This window comes from Chaetodon auriga, chromosome 1, assembly GCF_051107435.1.
Source record: "Chaetodon auriga isolate fChaAug3 chromosome 1, fChaAug3.hap1, whole genome shotgun sequence".
Classification (NCBI taxonomy): domain Eukaryota; kingdom Metazoa; phylum Chordata; class Actinopteri; order Chaetodontiformes; family Chaetodontidae; genus Chaetodon; species Chaetodon auriga.
Genome location: NC_135074.1, coordinates 10,154,728 through 10,178,467, shown reverse-complemented (window position 1 = coordinate 10,178,467; position 23,740 = coordinate 10,154,728). Strand labels below are relative to the sequence as shown.

The window sequence follows — 23,740 nt, the reverse complement described above, 5'->3', positions numbered from 1 at the left end:
ATAGTTTCTGTTCACTTCGCTTTGGCATTGTGAAAAAAAACAAAACACTTCTAATGGTCGGGACAACCATGACTTTTCTAAATTGCATCCTCATTTCTGCATCATTATTGCAGAAATATTGTGATATTGTTTTCGAGCCATATCACACACCTCTGTTGCAGAGCAGCAAACCTTTGCACAGTGACCTCTTGTTGCGTCCAAACCATAGTGGCCTAGGCCTCTGTTATCTTCCTGCTTCATCGGGAGTGAAGGGGTTAACACTCTGCTCAACCAGGGGGCCTTGTGCATCTCTCCAGTGTACACAGCTGGTGCCATTTCATCACACACATTCTAAACATATCCAAACACAGCTTTTTTTGTGTGTGTGTGCGTGTGAGTGTGAGTGTGAGTGTGAGTGTGTGTTTCTCTTTTTGTTTTGGGGGGTGGTAACCTCAGAGGCTGTCTGCTTCGTCAAACTCAGCAGCTGATGGATGTGACTTCAAGGTGCATGTTAAATGTTTAAATGTTGAAGAAGTGAATAGCTGATGTGTTTTGCTGAGTCTTTTAATTGTAGCTTGTCAGGAGATGTAGTTCAACAGATTTATTAAACACCTAATTTTCCCACCGAGATTACAGAGTGTTATTTTTAGTCCGCCGGCTTGAAGACGTACTGTACTTTAGAGCTCCTGCCTCTGAGAATGACTGCTCTGTCTGAAAGAGCGCACTGCACACATGTTTACACGAGGCAGATGTTAACGTGTTGTCAATGCACAGCTCTCCACTTCCTGTGTGATGTCTTAACACTTATATCCGTTGAGCAAACCTGATGATAGTTGTTATGATCCTACACTGACGCGGTAGCAATTGAGACATACTCATGGAAAGTATAAATGTTTAGAAAACGGAGTTTTAAGGGGACCACACTGACCGCCTCTGTCACTCTCTCTATGAGATGCTGACACATGGCGTATTTGTTGCTGTCTTAGCAGTATAATCTCATGATCTGGACCAACAGTCTGAACCTGTGGGAAACATAAGACCAGGATGTGTGCTTTGTTTATGAGGTGAATATGACAAAGGCTCTGAAATCTTAGACAGACATAGACCATTACCCACATCAGCACTTGTAATGACCTTCTGTAATGCCGCCATCACTGCTCATAAATCCACTTCATTACATCTCCACGTACATTGCTCAGTGCGGTTCATTTGGGCATGCCTCACACTCTGAAGTTGTTTCTCAGCTGGTGGGTTGTGGACCCACCGAGCATCAGAGGTACTTCTGACACGGCTGTAGACAAAGAACAGCTCGCTGTCCTGAGTCAGCCGAAGGTTAAGATCTCATGCTCCACTGTAAAACCAGTCAAGAGTCCGTGCTTACATTTTGAAAGTCATTACACAACAGGCCTACAGTGTGTGTATCATTGTATGTTCTTCCTTGAGGATTAACTCTGGCTGTGTTTGTCCCTGCTGAACAAAAGCAGCCTTCTCTGTGTGGACTATTTGCGGCTTCATGGCTGTTTCAGAAACATCTCGTACGGTGATACAAAGAGGATGAATCCACAAGAGAGTCACATTCGTTATTGGATTTTTATCATGTACACAACATCACTATATCATCCATCAAAGCATGGAAGTGCCTGAGAGAAAAATGTTTTTTTGACAGTCATGAAAGAGGAGTTGGTTTTTCTGTTGAAGCATTTAAAGTGTTGTCTGGTTATTTAAATGTCCTGTAAAAGACCATTAGTGTTTTTTCTGATTGCTTATATTTTATTTGTTAACTAATTTCTGTGCATCCGATGCACAGCATACCCTTTACTGTGCATTGGATGATGTAGATGTAGTGCAGTACAATCACAGCTAAAGCACCTCCTGCTTTCTTATTACTTTTCTCCAAAGTGTGTCATTACTTGATGCATCATTACAGTGCCAATGAAACATGACGCAGTGATAATTCAAATGTTTCATTTCGTTTGACGCTGACTGAACGATCTATAGCATAAAAGAGAAGTCCACACTCACTGCAGCTGCAAAGTTGTGTGATACAGCTCAGACCTGTTTAAGCTGAAGTGTGTTTTGTGAGTAGATACGCAAAGCTACAAAAGCTGAGCTCTCACCACAAACATCCATAAGTCATAGTTCCACACAGAGACTCAACTCAACTATGAGGAAGTTGTTAACCTTATCTACAGCTCCCTATAAAAGAAGAGTAGATGACACTGTCAAGGTCAGCGAGGGGTTGAGTTTTAGTTTTGAGATTTGATGATCTTATGACAAGACTAAGATACAACCTGAGTCAAGTACCAGAAGCACTTCAGTTACTGGTTTGCTAAGTTGTGTTTATGTCACTGACACAAACAATAGTGAATCTACTGTTTGGGTTAGTTTATCTTGTAAGGTCAAAGGTAAAATTAGCCCCCGGTGTTTGGAGGAGTCCCCTTATATTTCTGTGAAATACTGTGGCCCTTTGAATCAAAGCAGGGCCCCCACAAGAGATATTTTTCCCTCCATGATAAACTGTTTTAATCTGGTTTTGGTTCACTACATCTTTGACAGCCTTAACCTTGCTGACTTATTAAAAGGAAGGGAAAAACTCCCCGTGCCCCAGAAAACTGCTTTTACCATGAATTAAGCAGTTTTCAAAAGGACCAGTCAATCACTTCTGGTTGGCTGATTCAATAAGTGTTGTGTCCCTTTAGTGGTTAGCCTCGCTGTTAAGACACATTCATTTTTAAAGCTTTCCAGAGAGGCAGCCATTCCATGTTTCATAGATCTTATGTCCAATTCTCTTAATGGGCTCACAGGCTGTATCAAAACATTCAGCTGTTTTCCTTTGAACTCGACTTGCTCGACTTAAACCCTTCTCCTAAGCTCTTTTCAGGGAGCACAGGCCACTGACGAATGTCCCTCATCTTCCCCAGTTAATATTTTCTAGGTTGGGCTAGTTGAATTCATTGCTGCTATCTCCATATTGAACTTCTTTCCTCCAGCTGTTCCTTTTTTATTTACTAGAAGTTATTTCTGTAACACATAAATTAGTCTTGTCAGCCAAACAAGAACTATTGTCTGGGTGTAAGATTTATTCGGAAGCTCCAATTTAGCTGTGACCATTCAAGCTAAAGCAGCCTAGTCATAGAAATATTAGTCACTGTTAAACGTTGTGCATTTGTCAGGTTGAGTGTGAGTTTCCTTCTCATTAGCAGTGTATGGGCTTCAGGTGTGTAAAGTATTACATGTTACGCCGTGCGATTAATCCACCTCTTTTCACCCGCCCCCTCCTACATCACACATTCCCATGATGCAGCGTGTTACCAGGTTGCACTAAAAGGCTTGACAATAGCAGCAGGTGTGCAAATATCCCTCAGACCCGCTGGGCAAAGAGCTTAAACAATGGGAGTAAATAAAAGTTTTATTTGAATGGTCAGATAGACGACTTGTTGGAGCAAACTGAGACAGAGTTCAAGAAAGACTGACTTTCAACATAACATGTAAATCACAACAGAACATGTAAGTACCACAAACAGACTGATGTAAATGCTGCTTGCAGGTAAAACGTCGTTCCTGCTGGTACATATTAGCATATTCTAGACAGTTGTGCTTGTCAAACACTCCTCAAACATGAAGTCTGTTTGTAGCAGTTGGATTATGTTAATGTATATCCGTGCAGTTACTGCCGTAGCAATAATAACGCAGCCTATAAACCCACTTCACCCCGTAAATGAGCTTTAATAGTCCCCTAGAATTGGAAGACTGCCATCTCACTCTGCCACACTTTGATTGGATCTTTTATGTACATGCATTAGCTTGTCAAGAATATTCTCTGGCATGAATGCTTTGTTATTCGCCGTAATTCATGTTCAGTTTGAGCGATATCAAAATCTCAGTATAGTGCACTGATGGAGGATTGTCTCGCTGTGCCGTGATGAATAAAGCAGCTGTTCTTAGAAGCATATGTTGGCCCTCTGTGTTCCCTATACTTGCTTTGTCAGATGTCACATGTGAAACGGCCCCTCTGCACCACAATTTTACAACAGCCACTTTATGTTTTTCTTTCTGCCCTCGTTCTTGCTGAGTCACTAATCTATCACTAATATTTACAATTTTTACAAGCTTTTAACAATTTCCCACCATGGAGAACTTTTATATTTGTGCGGACTGTGCAAACCTGACCTGAAGCATGAGACAATACTCAGTGACCTTTTTCAATATTGATCTAAGACCACAGTCTTCCCTGAACTCTCAACCAAGAGCTTTGAGTTGCCTAAACATAACCAGAAAAAAGTGAAATCATGCTTCAGTAGCCAGGACCGGATACTGTAGGCAAGTCAAATCAAAGATGTTCTGTAGAGGCAACATTTTTTGACTGGATAGATCACTCTTACATCATTCTCTTGGCTATAATTAACCAACAGTTGTCACTATTTGAATGAGCAGTACTCTCAACATGTTACTGAAATACCCCAGCTTTGAGGATTCTTTATGTCAGATTTCCAGTGAGATGAAAATCATGCAGTATTCATGAGTCTGGCCAGCTTTTATTCAGTTACATGATCAAAAGGAACAATGAACATGGCCTCAGGAAAAGCTCCAGCCACATAATACAGGTCCAGTCCCTGAAACCTCGACTGGGACCATGAATGGGGTCCATGACATTCTTGAGCCGACTTCTGATATTTTCGAGGGTTGAAGTCGGGGCTCATTCACAGCATGTCCTTGTTTATTGTAATGTGTGTGTTTCTGCTGGCGCGTGGACTTTCACATGCGGTCATAGTGTGGTATGGCAGGAGTAGAATCAAGATCAAGGTCTCAGTATTGGCAGGGTTTCCCTCCGTGGACTGCCACTGACTGACGATCCTTTCAAATGAGGATTTTAGTTCCTCGTCTTAGGAGGTTCTGACTCATGGTGTAACTTTTTTAATACCTGCACAGGCTAGGGAAAGGGATGTCTCTACATTTGTGCCTCTCCCGCTGATAAACAAGAAGAGAAGCTGAATGATTACACTGTTTCAAAGGCATTACAGGCAGCTGATTAAAGTGTTAGGTCGGAGTTAGCCAAGGTTAACCGTCCATAATGAAACACTTTGAAAATAATGATACGCTGCATGGTTTTATGAGGGTTTGTGGCTGCTCAGCTCAGCAGTGGTGACCTTCACCAGTTCCACGAGCTAACCATAGCGATCCCGGAGCACCCCCGTAGTTTCGAGACTCCATTAGCTTCTGATATGCATCTAGGAGAGCAGACCTCATACAATTGCCTGTCTCTGTAACCATTCTTGTGTCACTGAGGTGGTTGAGCATCTTCACTTTCTCACTCTCATCACGAGATCTGTCTTCAGCGACTGCTTTGATTTGTCAGAGTGGATATGTGGCACAGCAGGCCAAGATGAAGATGTGAGAAAAGAGCGATTTTACATTGTGTTTTACATTGTAGGCAATCAGCTGACACTCATCCAGAGAAACCTAAATGAATAAAAAGTGATTGTAACTTCAGTTCTGATGCCATAACACAATCAACAGATTGCATAAAAAGCGATTGAACAATATTACATCACTTGTGAGTATTTGTCATCTGTTATTGCGGGGCATGTGGTCTGTTATTAAAAACAGCTGCATATTGTACACCTGGGTAGTCTGGATTATACTCTTGCCAATACTTCAAGTTTCATATTGAAAACTGGCTGCAGTAGCATGCTATATAATTACTGAATAAGTAATACCTGTCTAGAAAGAGAAACAACAATATTATTTTTGGTTGAAAAGTCCATCATACTTTTGGGATGTATAAGTGTGCTGAAATGTGAACACTGCTGTATATTCATCCAGCAGAGTGATGTTTGGCCTATTATTTATATAAGGCTCACTTTTTCCCCCCACCTATCACAGTATAGTACCTGTACTTTTATGTGGATTTTTGTATAGCCATGTGTATTTATGTGTTTGACCATAAAATTATATCTTCTGTATAAAAACAATTTTGAAAGGGTGTGTTAATCTCATACCCAAAAGGCTGAGAGGCATATTAATAATTGACAAATGTGGACACTTTTGCTTTGGGAAATGTGTTAAACTGCCACAATATTTGTTCATAATTATTCATTCAACAGCCCATAAATTGTATTTGAATATAGTCGCTACTGATATCAGATCCCACAGTGTTCTGCAAATTAGTACTGTATTGTATGTCATTTGCTGATTTGTGCCATTTGCTGCTTTATGGCGGTATGAGAGATGCATGCAAATGCATAAATAGTCAATTAGCCTATTGACTGAATACACAGAGGCAAATTCATGTCACCCTTTGTTAATTTAACAGTGAACTGCCACCAGATTTAGCTGAACATGTATCAACATGTACCCAGCTTACTGTAAGCTCACCCAGTCCAAACATAGTCACTGGTTTTTTGTTTGATTATAGTTAGTTTGGGAGATTTCACGTCACGAGACAGCTCATGTTCAGTTTCACTATTGGTGGGTATTGATATTTTTTTTTAGAAGCATGCATTCCTAACAGGAACTAATTAACAAATAAGAATAATTGCCCGGTCCTTTCATTCATCACCACAGTCTCTCATAACAGGTGAGCTTCAAGCAGAAACAACAAAGTAGTACATAAATCAAAGTAGTTTCCTTTGCCAAGCCAAAACCCCCTGGGAGGTACCTTGGTGCTTAATTAAAATCCAGAAGGATCATGTTTTAAGTGTAGGTGAGTGAGCACTGAATAACAATGACAAATCATGCCCCAGAGCATTAGTGGTGTGTTCTGGAAAAGAATAACAACATCTCTCTTTGTTCTCTACAATATAAATGAGATTTAATGTGAAAGAAAGCTGTTTTCTGTGCAATGTGGCACGAGAACTGTGGTAATTAATATAGCCCTTCCTGGCTGCAGAACCTGCCAAAACCAGCATTGACATATTAATCTCTTAATTACCCATACAGGATTATAATGAAGCAACTCATTATTAGACATTATTTGATGGTTTACCCTTTTCAGTGCACTGTTTATCATCCTTTTTAAGCCTTTCAATCCCTCACATACATGTGTCTGCGGCAGAATATATACCACACTTCTGTTTGTATGTTTGTCACGGGTTTTCACACGTCGATGTATATTTGAGAAGTCTCAGGTCCAACAGGATGTGAGTTGTGACAGGAAGGCCGTGGTTATTATAATTCAAGAAATTTTCATTGAAATGTTGCCTCAGCTGTTCAGAGTGATCGTATGTATTAGCAGACAGCAAGAATCATAAATTCAGCAAACTGACTTCGTAATGTCCCTTAAACGACATGTATCTAAATCGTGCTAACACTAGCTAACATTAAGCCACCACAAGCTACTGGCCATATCAAACAAGACTGTTTCAGTAAAACCCTTGAGCGTGTTCAGTTCTTGTTTTTTCTTATTTCTGTTATGGCATACATACACCTCAAGTGGCTAGTACAAAATAAATGATAATATATTAATAGGGGCACAAAGACATTCGCTTCAACATTCTCCATATTGTATGTATTATGGCATGTCAGAGGCCACGGTGGCAGTTTTCTGGGCTGTTGTTGTCCCTGATCGTTGAGTTTCTAGATCTGACAGTTCTGGACTGACCAGGCCAACTACTGATGATTGGTGTCTGGACTACAGGCAGAGATATGTCAGTAAATCATCAGATGAAACATAACGTAGGATCAAATTTTCTCCGGACAGCAATCAGAATATAACCTGTGCTATATACTGCTGTTTCTGCAAACGTTGTAATGTGCACTGGCTCTTAGGAGAGGCTAAAAAAAGAAAAGTACATTATAAAAGGGAAATGTGTGTAGTTATCAGCAGAAAAAACCTCTCCCAAGTCAAATCCGCTCAATTACAGAGCTCTGGAGAGCTATCCCCAAGCAACCCTTCCATTGGCTAATCAGTCACAGCAAATTGCAGTGGTGAATATTTCAGACTCGACAGATTTCAATAAAGACATCATGATTATTTCACTGTTGTACACTACCCTCAAATAATTTTAAAGGCCTTGAGCCAGAGCCAGTATGAACTGCATAACTCCTGATTTAAGAAGGTGAAAAAAGTTGAGGGAGAAAAGACAAACACAAGCGCTGTCAGTCAAAGTGGCAAGCTAATTGGGTCGATCTCTTTAGCGAAGATGAATGAAGAGATTAACTCTCCCTGTGTGTCCAGTGAATCTGCCCCTCTGGCTCCAGGTAAATTAGCTGATGACAAGTTGACAGTGGGAATTCTGTTCCTCACTCTGACTTAAACCTGCAGTCAGTATTTCCAGCATTGAAATCTCTTTGTTGTTGCAGGCATTGTTTATACATTGATTATTGGATTAGTGAAGTTTGTTTTTCAGGATTTATTAACTGAATGCTCCTGACAGACATGAGAAAACTTTCACATATATTGTAGGCATTTAGAAGGTTTGCTTGTGTCTTACTTATCATTTGCATTCACTTGTTCCTCAAGGCTGCATATAAACAACAGGATGCCAAGATATTTGGGCAACAGTTTACACTCTGCAGACGATATATGTACTGGCAGAGAATTGGAGAAGCAGGTTAAATGTGAGCCTAATGAAGACAAATGAAGAGTGATGGGAGAACATGTGCAGGGGAAGGTGTGAGTGCAGAGCAGACTGTGACCTGCTCTCATTTATTTTAAGGGAGAAACTCACAGCATGGTCCTAAAATAGAGGTCAAGGCTCAAATACAGAAAATGTCAGTGACCCCTTTTGTTTAAGCCGCCTGCTCTGGAGAAATGGGATAGAAGTGCACAGAGGGAGCTCTGGTCAAAGGAGGAAATCAATACAGCTGTAAAGGGTGGTTGTACAATTACAATGTATACGCTTTTTTTCAATTGTAAAAAGAGACAGATTCAGGATTATTTACTTGTACACTTTCGTGTGCGGTTATGTTGGAGGAACATGCACAAGGGACAACCCCTTGTGTTTGTGTACATTATTTGGATTACTAGTTATGTTTTTTAACCACAATGTGTATTAAATTTACATATCACAGATCTGTGTGTTTATTGGATTTTCACTGAAATTCAGTTTAGAGAAAATGGTTGCATTTGGTTGGCCCCACGCTGACAAATGTCATCAACAGATAGGCTTTTTGCAGGGAGCTTTTTACTCTTTTTTTCCATGTGTAAACACTTTGCTAACTTACCTTGTTCTCTTTAAAAAGCACTGCTTCAACAGACAGCAGACCTCCAGGTCTCCATGTGCCTTTGATCTCCAACCTGTCATTTTACACAGAGGAAAGGAATCATTTTTTCATTATGACTAAAAGATGTGTAGCGTTGTCTTTGTTCTAAATCTCTTGAAATGTCAGTGCAATGATATGGAATCAAAGTTGAAGCTTAGTGTTTGTAATTATTCAAAGCCGGTATCTTAATCTCGCAATGCTTTTGAAGTAGGAAATGTTAAAGTGACATTTTGAGTTTAAATACTGTTAAAAACATTAGTGAAGCTCTTAGCCTGATGGTTGCTGTCACAAGAAAAACAATGTCTCCGACTCAACAGCCGTCAGGTTTGCTAATGATGTCCTGGTGTGCTGTCAATCTACCAGATGAACGGACAATAGTGGGCCAAGGAGAAAATGCTTGAAAAGGCTAATTGCTTTTAAGAGCCCGCTCAACCATTCTTTAACTACTATGTGTGTGCACAGATGTCTTTTCCAGCTGCTATTCCATTATGGAGCTCAAAGTCATTACAGACGCAATGCACTGGCTTTATTTGGGAGCCTTTGTTGTTACACATCAGGTCATAATGATTATAGATACAGTATTGCAACCACAGGGCGTGGGGAAAAATGGCACATGCAGGAACAACACAAAGCACAACATCTATAGATGTGTGCATTTTATTATTTCACCTAATATGCCCCAGTCATTCCGTTAATCTCTGCCAACTTGTTGATTGTCAGTTCGGAGACACATTTCTGGAGAGGAGCCCGAGAGTATTTGCAGCCGGACCTCTGTCAGTAGCGCCAAGCAACACAGCCACAAATTGGAATGTGGTACAGCTCCGGGAAAGCAGCCAAGATTTAAATTAGACAATAACCTCTGCTCTCTCTATATTGCCTCTCTTTCCAGCTGCAGGCCTAGCCATTTGTTTAATACAGTCAGCCCTGTAGTATATAATAGACTGATATATGAGTCACTGCTCAGCAGTTTGTGTTTTTCAGATTTATAGAGATTGAACAACTGGTCGGTTTGTGCTTACTGTGGGCTTATGGTAAGAATAACAGAAAACACAGGTTGCACACCGACTAGGAAAGTATTGTCACAGTAAACACAAGATGGTTTTGCAATCTATAACTGGAGTCAAGAATTCTGATCAGCAAGTCCTTGGAAGAGACAAAGAAATGTAATTTTAATTGCTGCTTAATTACTGCTTTTTTTGTTGTTGTTTTTTTACAATGTCACACGTCCTACAAAGAGTATCTTACATATTGCAGTTTATATTTGTTCGTGTCGAATGCCATTGAATTTCAAAATAAGTGGGACAAAAGCAAGCTAGCCAATAGGCCAAGTTGCTATACTAATGTATAATTTTGTCATTGCTTATAATACTTTCATTTAAATGCATGTTATCTGCCCCATTTTAGTCCATGTACAAAACCAAAAGACTTTTCTGCCATTACTAGATAAGGAATAGAGAATTGTGTTGAGTCCATCACTAAAAGCCCTTGACTGTGCACATTCCCAAAGCCGGTTATAATGAGTGTATTAGCCAGTAACGGCACACAGGGAAGAGAAAAATGCATCTGTGCTGCTAGAGCAATAAGAGAGGACTCAACTCCCAGCAGCTTTCAGTGGAGCTTGATGTGAATCCAAGTACCAGAGCTCATAGCCATCCAACAAACCAAGAGAAGTAGCACAAGCATCACCATTAGCATCACCAAAACAAACCTATTTCTAGAGGCAGAAAGCTGTTACTCTCCCTTATGGCATTTCACTGTGTCATTTTTAGTTATCAGCTTCTTTAACCCCACAGCAACCTCTTGCTCCATGGTGGAAGAATGGCAGAACAGAGCAGAGTAAGCTTGGTTAAAATCCACACCTCTGATACCATCTTGAGTTGGAGTTGCTTCAAAGCTGCTGAGAGTATACAGCCTTGAGACATGGCTTAGCAGTAAAAGCAAGACAACACCACCAAGCCAAGCCGTTCTCATGTTGCTTCCTCAAGAGCTGTGTGTCCATGCAACAGAAGCCATTGTGAGAAAGCTACACCATGTTTCTGAGACCCTCTCTATTGCCTAAGCTCCTTTGTGGCCGTGGGCCAATGGCTTTGCACCCCGCCAGATCAAAGATGGAACCCCATTTAGCTTGCGCTTTCTTTTAGGATTTGCTCTTGAAAGTACAGAGCAGACTCAACAGCTAGGAATAAAACAGGATGTTGAATGTTGACCTGCATTGTATTGAGACTTCGGGGCTCAGGCTATGGGTCCATTATGACAAATGCTGAGACCATCTTTGTTTTGGCAGTATTTGCAAGTCTTAGAGAAGCCTTAGAGAAAACATAGCTACATGGTGAACCTCAGTGTATTTTAGCTGTGTTGTGTAACCTGGTGTTGGACGTGGCCGCGCTACCAAATTATGGTCTTGATGTGTTGCTGTACTGTAATCGCGTTTACTCTGAAATCAAAAACCTAATGAAAGTTGTTGATGTTAAAAAGTTTGGGGAGATTAAATTGAGAATAAAGAGTACATTTAGCCATACTAGTGGTGTTGCTCAAAGGATGGCTGTGTCGCTCTGTCAGTTATTTCCAATAACTGTTGGATGGATTGCCAAGAAACTTTGCACAGACATTCATGGTGCCCAGGAGATGACTCCCATTGACGTTGGTGTTCCTCTGACTTTTCATCTAGCTCAACCGTGAGTTTAACATTTGTGGTTTTGCGTGAAATGTCTCTACAACTATTGGATTACCCCAATACTTTGATTTCTAACTAACTAAAAGGATAGGAAGGACATTGCTCTCAGCCCCAGCTGTACTATGTGCTTAGTGCTAATTCACAAATGCGAGCATGCTAGCATGTTAAACTCAGACTGAAGATGGTTAACATTACCCATGAAACATCAGTGGGTATTTCCATGGTGTTGTCATGCTGACGCTAGCATTTAGATCAAAGCACCACTGTGCCCATGGCTGTATTTATGTGTTTAAATTGGGAGACCCATTGTTAAATTACAGCATATAGCTGATGGTCCCAACATTATTTTGGTAATGTGTTCTCTCTCATTCAATGCAATAGCCAAAGTCGCATGACACTACTGTGGTATAATATAGGTGAAAGAGTACTTTAAAAATGTGTAGCTTTTGTTTTAACTTGTTGTAAAAGATGAGACAGTATGTGCCAAGTTTACTTTTCTGTGATTGACAGCTTTTCTGCCTGAACTAATGTACTGATGCAGTAAACTCGCCTAATCTCATTCTCAAATACTTTAAAAGAAATGCAAAGATATTACAAATGCTGTTTCACCCTGGTCTGTTTGTGTCTCCATGTTATCACTCTTGTACACTGCGTCTGTGCTGAATATAAATGTAGCCCCAAGGAATATGCTGAATGCACCAACTAAAGCTCGCCTTTTACTGTCTTTCAACACTGCCATAATGACTGGGAAGCTTGAAAAAACATAATACATATTTGCTGAGCTATGAAATCGTTTAAAGTTTCTCCTTTATTTTGATAGTTGAGCTTGTCATTTTGGTTGGATATGCGAACTTAGTTTCATGCCCTGTGACAACTTGAAGAAGAAACTCTTGCTTTTGGGTTTTGTCATGACAGCCTCCCTCTACAATGTCTTGCTCACATACTATTTTGGAGACCTTGATGATGACATCTTCCAAAAGTTAATTGTCCAAATTTCAGCCTTAATCCTGTACATGTCAAACACTCTCTGATCAAACACTAAAGAGAGGTCTGATGTACCAGGAAACATGGTCTTCTGTGGCAGGTTTGAGATCTCTGCAGAGGTTTAAACGATTCCTCTAGGTCTTTGTTTACTAAAGCAAACTGTGATGGCACTTGTTCAGGCCACAGTGTGGTTTGAGAGAGGACATAATAAGCACACAGCCTGAGCAAAACTGTCATCAGCTTGATTCAGATCCCAGATAAGACCAAGACTTTTTCTCACGCCGGATCCTCTGGACTACTGCGGTGGCACTCACACTGAGAGGCAGAGGAAGAGTGAGATGCTTACAATGAACTTCCTCTCAATTCTACCCTATGCAGTTGAGGACTAGCAGTCCTAATAGTGGAAGACAGTGCTAGGCTTGAGGGCGGGGGGTGGCGGTAAAGATTTTAGCTTTAAACTGAATTACCAATCGATTTGGCCTGCAGATCAGAACACAGGTTGCGAGCTGACTGTGTGGACATGGTGTGTTGTGGAGTCGCTTTACAAATTGACTGCTGCACACATAGGAGGAAATGTATCTCTATATGTCAGCTCGGCACTGCTTGTGCGGCGGCCTGCTGGGTGTGAATAGGCCTTGTGATAACCAGAGAGGCAGCTGCAGAGTGTTTATGCTGAATTGGGTTCCAAATGAGAATGCGTTTGGTCAGGGGGATCTCGGGAATCAGACGGTAACTTTTCCAGAGGCTACAAAAGGCCTGACCAGGATTGCAGGAAAGAAAACGGTGCTGCTCTTTTAAGTCTCCAACCCCCTTCTCTGAATAAGAGATTTGAACGTGGTGGTAGGCTGAGCTCTGAAGGAAATTGCATAAAATAATATGTAGAATCAGAATCAGCTTTATTGGCCCAGCATGCATACAAGGAATTGGACTCTGGTTTTTCATAATATAATATAGCAAATTGCAGTGGGTTTCTCTGGATTGGAGGTTGAGCTTTAACTGTGGTGTTTTTGCTGTCTTTTATGGAGACCACTGCAGAACATATTAGCACAAGTGTCATGTTCCAGAGAACACATGCTAGGCTGTGATTACTGAGCTCAAGCTGAACTGTAAAATCGCTTGTCAGCAGTTGATATGTTTCTGGAAAAGCCTGGACTCTTGATTGAATTAGTTTGGTGGTTTTCAGTGGGGAGAAAGAATGTGTCCAATTTGGTTACCTGCTGACAGACAGCACTCGTATTGTGACTTTTTGATCGTGCTGGAAAACCAAGGAAAACCAGTCTGCTGAAGCTGATTTGAAATTCAGATCAACGTCACCCTGCATCTTCCCCAGTCATTCTTAATCATTTAATCACCACTGACAAAGCAGTATTCAGTGCTCACATGAGAAGGTATAGGCAAGTGCGTGTTTATTTTCCATTTGTATGCATGCAGGGATGGCAGCTGTGCTATCAGAGGCTCTTCAGGCGTGTATTCTGTGGATCTTGGTCGTCCAGTTCATGTTTACTGATAGGATCTGTGTGGTTACTCCATCATATGGAGGGTGAGATGGGGTCATGTTGGTGCAATATTGTGTTCGCCCTGAGGTTGAAATAATTTTGTTTGTTATAATAGCTGTAAAACACCTTATTTCCCACTGGACGTTCTTTCATACAAATATTCCTGCGCTGGGATTTAAAAGGTGGGGAGGAAATTCAAGCATTAAAATTACGCTGGCTTCAGTCAGAAAAATAAAAAATGGGCAATACGCAGGCTGATGTTGTTTAAAATTTCATTGTAACTCTTGTCTGATAATGAATAACTGAAGCTTTCACAACGATTCAAAGAATATCCATCAAGTATTATCTTACCTTAGAATAAGAAGAAAGGCAGCACTGTGCATTTACAGAAAACCCTAGAATTTCATATTCATCCCATTCACTGCGAGGTTGCTTGGTTTTCTGTCTGCCTGCGATCATGCAGACAGTGGAGTCTTTTCACGTTAGGATCAGGGTCCATGTAAGCTCTTAATTCTCTCCTGTTAAACAGTTATTGAAGAAATGTGCTGGTGGTGCAGAAGGAGTAATAAAAACACTGAGTGCCCAGTGTTTGCTCTGCCATGTAGCCATGTCTGGCTCTTAGAGCGACTCATATTACAGAGCACCTTTAACCGTGAATCCACTGTTAATAAAAGCCTCCTACCCACAGCTATTTTAAATCACTCTTTTCTATGGCTTCCCTTCGGGTCCCTTCTAGAAGTACAAGGCTGCTTTTGGAAATGTGAAGATGTGAGATGCCGGTTTCTTCGACGCATGTAACTTTAATGCCTGAGCTGTTGCTGTAGTGCTGGTTGTTGTTGTGTGTTTCAGGAGCATTTATTTTGTAAAAATCAATTGATTCCACTCTTCAAATTCCCCCAACTTTTAATTTGTGCAACATCTGATTCCAAAACGCTTCCCCATGCTCACACAGGGTTGTTTGGCCCCTCACATGGCCGCCTCTGCTCTCGTCTAGCTCGTCACATCATTGTAATTACAGAGCCTTCATTGTCTGCGCTGACCCATTTTAGCACGATCCCTTACCGTCAGCTGCGTGGCCCCTCCAATCACACTTAATTTCATCTGGCATTTGACTCAATCGGCACTGCTGCGAACATGAGCGCCAAATGCTTTTCCCCCCCAAAATGAAGTGGGAATAACAATAATAAGCTCCACTCCCTGCTCTGGTCATCCGCCGAGGCCTGCGGCCCGAGCTGCGCCGCCACATGGTACAGCTTTTAATGGTGAAGATTGATACCAGTGGCTGGGGACATTTCTTGGGATGTTAGTCACAGTTCTCTGAGGAGACGTGGAACTGCTCTTAAAGGGCCCTGGAAACACAATAAAACATGACTCACAGAGACAGAGCCCAGGGAGTTTCAAACCACGAAGTAGCACTTGGACTTAACTTGATTTTGTTTTCACTAATGAAGCTAATGTCCGTGCTTACAGTATGTAATTCAACCATACCTCTCAGTGTGGTGTTTGTTTTAATGACACATCACTTCCTGCTTCATAAGCACTTACATGCTCGTGAAGTTGTCACCCACATTAATCAGTGATGTGCAACATGGCAACTAATTGAGTTGAAAATGTGTGACTATTCATGCCAGCGAGAAGTTTGCACAGAACGTGAGACAAAAGGACCAGAAACATTCTCAGCTTGTTTTCTTCTGCACGGCAGGCAGGGAAGTATACAAGCATCTATAACAGTAGTAAAGATTTCTGATCTGTGTATATTCCTCTGGGATTCTCCGGCAACTATTTACAACGAAGAGCAATTGTCTGCTCACTCTTAAAAACCTTATTCACATCCAGAGAAGACACATGGATAGAAAAAACAGAGACAGCAGTGCACGAAGCCCTATCTCCCCCCACAATCAGAACAATGTTCCTAGTGCTTGAAAAGAGAGGGATATCTCTGAGACTTCAATTTGTTATCTAAAAGAAGAAGGGGGACAGAGTAACACTTCCAAGATAAGCTCAGCATAAGGTTAATTACCAGCCGAGTGGCTGACGTAACCCAGCCATGTCATGTCTCAAAGTTACACACAGCTGGGAAATGAAGGAGTGCTAGCTATTGACAGATGTTCCTCACTTGAGGTGTGTGTGTGTGTGTTGTGTATATATATATGTGTGTGTGCGCGCATTTGTGCAGTCATATAAACCCCCTGTGCTTGAGTCAGATATAGTTTAGTGGGGCAGCTCCAGGTAAGACGGCACCGGAGGCCCAGACAGAACAAACCACCTGCTTCAGCAACTGCTAGCAGAGCTTGTGGCTCCCCTTCTCATTGGTGCGTAACACTGTTAACATTGCTGCTGATTCCCTACTCTCTCTCCAGGGCATAGACTAATTAATGGATACCATTCGCAGTTGATTAGCAGCAGTTCTTTCGGTAATTACATTCGCATACTAACCACTCAGAAGAAAAGGAGAAGGGAAAAAAACACAAAGGGCTGGAAAATATATTAATGCACTTCTCAGTTCGCTCTGATCTTAATTTGTTTCTACAATTGTTTGGCTTCTGCTTAGATAAGAAGTCATTTTTTTCTCTTTCTCTCCGTCTATTGGAGTTCTTCGTCTCATAATGTTTTAAGAGAGTGACTTTGTAATAAACACACAAAAGAGATTACTGCAGAGCTTTGTTGAAGCCGTGTTCTCAGTGGAACCTCATGAAGACGCAGACGCATTGTGACTCTTTCTCCTCTTCGCCGTGTAGGCTGGGTTTTGCTCTCCTCACTCACAGAGAGGTGCATTGTGCTCCTGGGCCCAGCTGCTAGCCCATAATTCTTCATTCTATGTCCCATTGTTCCTACCTGTCAGCATGGTTGTGTCTCCAAAGAAAGGAAGTGGCTGCCATTTTGCCAGGGGGCTATGTGTGGGTTGAGGTGGCTGGGGGGCGGGGTATGTTGTGAAAACATGTTATTGCTTACCAAAGTAAAGGGTTTTAATAGCTTATCACCTGTCTTAAACACTAACCCGTCTGTTCAGTGTGACACTTACATTGTTGCTACTCATTATTATTAATAAGCAAGTAATATCAACTCTGGAATGAACAGGTGAACGCGTGAGGAGAATACAGTGTTGAATGTAAAAATCAGATTCTTCATGAGAATGGATAAATGTGAAAATCCTCTCGGTGAAACACACTGTAAAACCCAGCTCCCATCAACCCAAAGTGTACTCCACCCATATTAAAAACACTCTCCACCTCCTTATTTCCCCTCAGTATCGCTCCTCTCCCTTAGATTATTTGAAGATAATAACCTGCCACTGCATCTTGATACTTGGCTTTGTGATGCAAACCTATCCTTAATTGCCATCCCATAAGAGCTGAATAGCCAGGCCAGATTCTCATTACCCTGGTTTGAATTGGCCTGGGCCTCTCACATGCCTCTCGTCATGTCACAATAATGGCAGAGTGGCAGAATGCACTTGTGCATGTAAAGAAAGGGGTTAACTCAGTGTGTAAACATTCAGAGCCAAGTGCGACAATCTGTTTGAGTGACAGGTGTACATTATGAAAGGGGAGGGAGCTCAAGTTGCACCGGATATTATCAGGACACTAGTAGGCTCATTGTTGGTTTTGTTTTCTCTTCATTTGCAGTTCCAGAACAACAACAACTACATGAACATGGCCGAGGCGAACGGTGCCCTGCTCGCTGCTGGTGATGTGAGTATACTTCACTTTTTTTCCATATTGAAATGACCTTTTGAATATGGAAAATTCAGCTAATGCAAACATACTCTGCAATACAAATCAGCCAAGCACAGTGGAGAAAATGTGTCTTTCTTATTTTCTTACTTGGTAACTAGTAATTTCTGTGTCATCTCATTCTCTAGTTAAGGAAATATAGATGGGCGAAGTTGGCAGCAGTAAAATCCAAAATCATAAAGGCCTGTATTTCACACAGTAAAGCAAAGCATCCATAATGGCTCATTCCTGTTTAAATTTCACCATCTTTGTCATTGGCAACTTCATTATTGCCTGAAATGCTGCCTTTCTTGAGATCCACACAAGACCATGAGCTTACAGAAAGATGAGCGAGGCTCAGCCTATATTGCCTTACAGTAGACGCTGATGTGATGTGACTGTCTTGACTGCACTCTGTAAATTAAAGTGATATCCCAGAAAGCTCAGGATGAACCTGTTTTCTTCCTCTTTTCAAAGATATAATGAAGGAGCCCAAAGAGATTGTGTAGTTCTGTCAGCCTCAGAGCCACTCTATCTTCTGCCTCTTACTAAAAGTGAAATGTCACCAACAGTCTGTGGAGCTGCTGGAATAACTGTGTACTGTACTGTTGCATTAAAAGAAAGAAGGGAATACTGTAGTTGTTTCTCTGGAGGTATATAACCACCACTCTGAGCCACAGTTGTCCTAACAGTGTGCTAAATTTACCCGTTCTATTCCCCCTCCACCCACTCCGCTGCCCTGTCATTAGAGACAAGTGCACCAAAAATACCCATCATCCTCTGTGGTTCAAACGGGCCAATCTCATCCAATTTGCAGGGGAGATTGATCTGGCTTCAAAACCCACAGCAAAGCAACATTACACAGCTCCAAAACACTGAGATAGATGTCATTGTTAACCTCATTGTTTTCATTCACGTCACTTGGGTAGTTGGGATGCAACTGTGACATTCAAGCTCCAGCAGCTACACAGAAGTCTTTGAGTATATGACCTCGTGTTCATAAAGTGGCAGCTTCACAGAGTGTTAGGGAAGAAGTTTAATTTTCCCCTACATTTACGCTGAGTGGGCACATCCTCTGTATCCACTGGCTGCTGAGGCCCACTGCAGCGGGGACCACGCCGACACAAGCTGCTTGGAGAGCGTTCAGCCCCCAGCTGTGAGGGCCCACTGTGGCAGTCAGAGGGAGGAGGGTTGGGCTGGGGGTGGGGGGCTCCTCTGAAAAAAAAAAAAAACAGGGCTACTCATTTGCATTTTATCAAAAGGAACAACTGTTTCCAGTGTTAGGGCACAGATGGTATTGTGCTTAGGAGAGAGAGAGAGACAGAGAGAGAAGTCTTCAGCATAGATTGTTATTTTCAAGCGATGGAGTGTCCAGAGTATTATTTGTTGCAACCTGAGCTAAAGGAAGATTAATGTGACTTCCACTTTGAGTTGTGAGGTTTCACACTATCTCCACTGTAATGCTATATTAATCTACTTAATGTGTCTGGCTTGGGCTGAGGGTACAGTGGGAAAGGAAGTCTACATTATGAGGGCTCTGTGATGAACAGCTAATCTTGACAGCAAGGCTACATTTATGCCACCACTTCTGGTTAGTTATTGTTTTCAAATCAAACCAGAGGGTTACTGTATGAAAATATGCACCCTTTATGTATTTTATGAAGATTCACTCCTGCCTTCTGTATGGCAGTGCCTCCCTCTCAAATTAGGTCTGGAAGGATTATAATTAGCGTTGAGTTATTAATTGGACTCATGCAAAAAAAGGCCTGTGTAGGAAGGCTGAGTACTGAATACTCCACATGAATTGTAAACTCTGAGAAACGTGTCACTTATTGTAACACATCTCTTGTTTCTTGCAGCTGTAACATGACTTACATTTTGCTCGAAAGACAGCATGCACATACGTTAGCATAGCTTCAGCCTGCTGAAATTTGACTGACAAGTTTCGGGCAGTTTTTTTCCAACCAGCTGATTTTAAGTGAGACTGTGTAGCTTTTGCAGACAGCTGCCACTGTGGCTTTTTGAGCTACAAGCATTGCTGCAGATGCCTTAAAGCTAAATATAAAGCTGTTTACATTCAGCTACTATTTGTCTGCAAAACACATACTGTATTTTTAAAATTGCACACAGTATACATGTGGTAGTATACAGATTGCTTCTACATTAGAACAGCAGAGCTGTGTTTGCTGTTTAGATGGCCACTGTATCATTTACCTTATGCACTTAGAGGATGAGATAAGATGACCTTGGTGTGCCTGGTAAAGCATGCATCCTTGCAGGGAAAGCTTGTCTGCTTCCCTCAGGGAAAAGGATACTGTACACAGAGATTGTGTTCCACTCAGATGTATCGCTTTACTTTCCCAATTAAATTAGAGACGTGTAATGAACTATAAATATGTAGAAATGGACTACAAATGATCCAAATTTGAAGTAATGTTGATTAGGGGTGCCATGGTTGATGTTGTCATTTGAGTAGCTGCACTCTGTCTGTCTAGATATTTGAAACCGGATCCTCAATCCTGCCTCTATTGATTCTGAGTCCTATTATATGCAGTAATTGCATGCTGCTGCCTTTAACAGGTCTTGGTTATTGCATCTGTGAATTGCATTACTACGTTTATTGAAGGACTGGGAATATTGCCTGAAAAGCTTTTTCTTGCTCTTTGTCCTCATATTGAAAGAGCACCATGGCAGCACAGGGATGAAACATTGGAGGGGGAAGTTTAGTGATACACATCCCTCTTTGTATGTCTCTGTTTTTCTATTTTAATTATATAAAGAAACATGCACCGTTTAACGCACTATTTTGTAGACCCTTTGTGCCCAATTCACTTCCAGCCATGCTGACAGCGTGGCTCTAGGGATGACAATTTTGGTCGGCCAATTGGTCCAGACTGAAATATCTCAACTATTGGATGGAAATTTTGTGTAGACATTCATGTTCTCCAGAGGATAAGTAGTCATTTCATTAGTCAAATATATGACAATAATATAATATATAATAACTGGTGAGAACACGTTGCAGTACAGTATACATTGGTCCAGGTTTAGGACCTCCAGTGGACACTGAGGACTGGAGATTTCCAACACACCTGCTCAGGATGCTCATGCTGGGTACATCAAGCCTCTCTGTTACAAGCCCTGCTCTGCCCTCATACCACTGGACCCTGCAAGTGCCAATGGAGAGACACACACACACACACACACACACACATACTCTCTCTCTTTCTCACTGTTATGCTCTCTCTTGCCCACCCTTTAACATGTACATGCCTGCACATCCCAGGCCAGCATCTGGCTTGGCACTTGGCTCTGCTGAGCCTTTCAGAACAATTTAAACGGATAATCAAGCTGGTGATGCAAAGAAAGTGGATTGTGCATCTCTTAATCTCCGATCAGAGCCCCCTAAGCTGCTCCTGGTGCAGAATTAGACTGGCTTTATGAGAAATGACACTAGACAGTGTGCAACATTATAAGAGGCTGTGCGTTCCAGTAAAATCTGGCGAGTCTTCCCTGGGGAGAGGGCCTTTTCTTTGCAGACAGCTGACATCTTCCATACCCCCCCAAATGAGACACAAACGCCATGTCTCCATTATCACTGCCCCTGGTGCAGATGTTAATTTGTATCATCATTAACAAAGAGGGGCGATGCACACAAGCACAGTCTTTGATACTGATCTTGCCTTGTCTTCTCTCGCCCACAGTAATTTTTCTTCTGCTATCCTCTACTTCCACTCTGTTTAGCAGACACTAAACACTAGCATTCCTGTCCTCAAAGTACATGTCTCTGTTTTGTTCAAAGGTCACAGTCATGCTTGCGCTGCTCTCTTACAAAAGTGGAGCTCAACTCTGCCAACCTTCTTCTTTGACATCCCAAATCTCTAAGTTGGCTCTGTAATTCAGGCCACAGTGCACCAGCCTATAGGATCCAGTGGCCTATATAGTGCTGCCCTGATTTACCTTACACAGTGTAACACCACAGGAAACCTACTTACATCAGCAAACAGCACCCACAGTAGAGCCAGAGCAAAAAAAAATATGAGTGATATGTTTCCTTCCTCGAATGCATTCCTGCAAGGGCTTATGTGGATAAATGTGGCCAGAGTATCACAGCCTGTTCAGTGTATCTGACTGTACTGGACAAGGAAAGACCATGACAGGGCTGATACTGCTCTGTCAGAGAGATTATAATAGTGTGCCAGTGTTTTCAGACTGCTACATGATATGATACAGATGAGACTGGGGCCACAGTTCTCAAGGCTGGTGTGGAGCTTGACCCTGCTCCACTGGAGACGCTGAAAAAGATGAAGACCATGATGACAAACAGTCTCCAATCCTTTCAATGTACTGCTGGAACTCTTTGTCCATGGCTCATGACAGTTTTGCTTTCTGTTTTTTTTTAGAAACACTCTAGTCCCATGCTGCTGAACAGGCGTTATTGTGAACTAAGTTCCAGAGGTTTTTGAGTGGACTGAAGCATAATATGACAGCAGAGGACTCAGAGTAAATGGTTCCTCCTGAAGGTGCTTGTGATTTATTCTGCACTCTGCGAGCCAGAGGCCAGGGCTGTGATGAATATGACCTTAGCGCCGTCTGAAAGGAGAACTGATTCGCTAGCTGTGAAACAAGCACTGAAAAGTGAAACAGTGGTAGGGAGAAGGAAGAGAGAAAGAAAACGGGGGAATGAAAACTCTATTAGCTGCCTCCGCCACTGGAATTCATCAGTGCTTGTCAAGACAGCTGCCCTGAGTAGGCAATGAATTAGTTTCAAGTGTCTGTGTGCTAAAGCAGGCAAGGGGAACATTAATACTCCCTAATCAAGGGCTGTGATGGCATATTCCCTCCGTTGTCTTCCTTCTGTCATTCTATACCCTACCGGAGACAGAAAGACAGAGCCAAGGAAGACATGCCTGGTTAGCTTTGTTGTTGACCATGGTTAGCGGTGCTGGCAGGTCGTGCAGCTCAGGTTTATAGGCCTGAGGTTTGCAGGATTTCACCTCTGTTAGAGTAGGACAAGCCAGGAATGATTTTTACACGAGGCTAAATGCTGTAATGTTGTCACATTTTGTTTAGAGTTATCCAACGAAGACGGTGAGAAAAACCAGCAGCCCTTTCAAAGGATACTGGTTTATCTCAGAAAGTGAGGCATGATCATGTCCAGGACTCACAATCCTGTTCAAAATGAAATGCAGGTGTGTGAAGACGGGAAATCGACTGCAGGAGACTCATAGGTGCCTGTCAGAGTTGGTATAAATGCCTGTTTACTCCTGTTTTGGCATCCAAGCCAATTATTTTCATTTTGCCAGGATTGTCTAAAATTTCAAACAGTTCATGAGGTTTAAAAGTGGCCCAAGGCTGAGACAGAAGTGTTTGAGATCAACCTGAAGCACTTAATTTTTGTGTTTCCTGGTATCTTCTTGATGCAGAGCTGAGTTTCATTTCACATGCTGCTCAGCACACCCAATAATGCTGAGTTTAACCTGATTGTAGCGCCATGCCACTATGCTTTCAAGCGGTATGCCAAGTGCTAGCAGTTAAAATTGTGTCACTTTTAGTAGGAGACCTATGCTTTGAAGAGGTTTTCAGTAACTTTGCAGCAGCAGCAGTCAAGCCCAGCACCTCAGATAGCGCACTGTTTGGCCCTGTGTTCAGCTGCATGTATGTGGACCTGCAGTGTGGTCATTGTGAGG

At 41.9% G+C, this 23,740-nt stretch overlaps 1 protein-coding gene across 1 annotated transcript in view; it reads left to right on the top strand.

Moving 5' to 3' along the window:
* Positions 1-23,740, top strand: part of tox3 (TOX high mobility group box family member 3) — a 40,209-nt gene that overhangs the window by 5,744 nt on the left and 10,725 nt on the right. Inside the window, exon 2 of the mRNA XM_076748939.1 lies at positions 17,964-18,029. Within this exon, the coding sequence (XP_076605054.1) occupies positions 17,964-18,029 (66 nt within the window). The remainder of the gene's footprint in view (positions 1-17,963; positions 18,030-23,740) is intronic.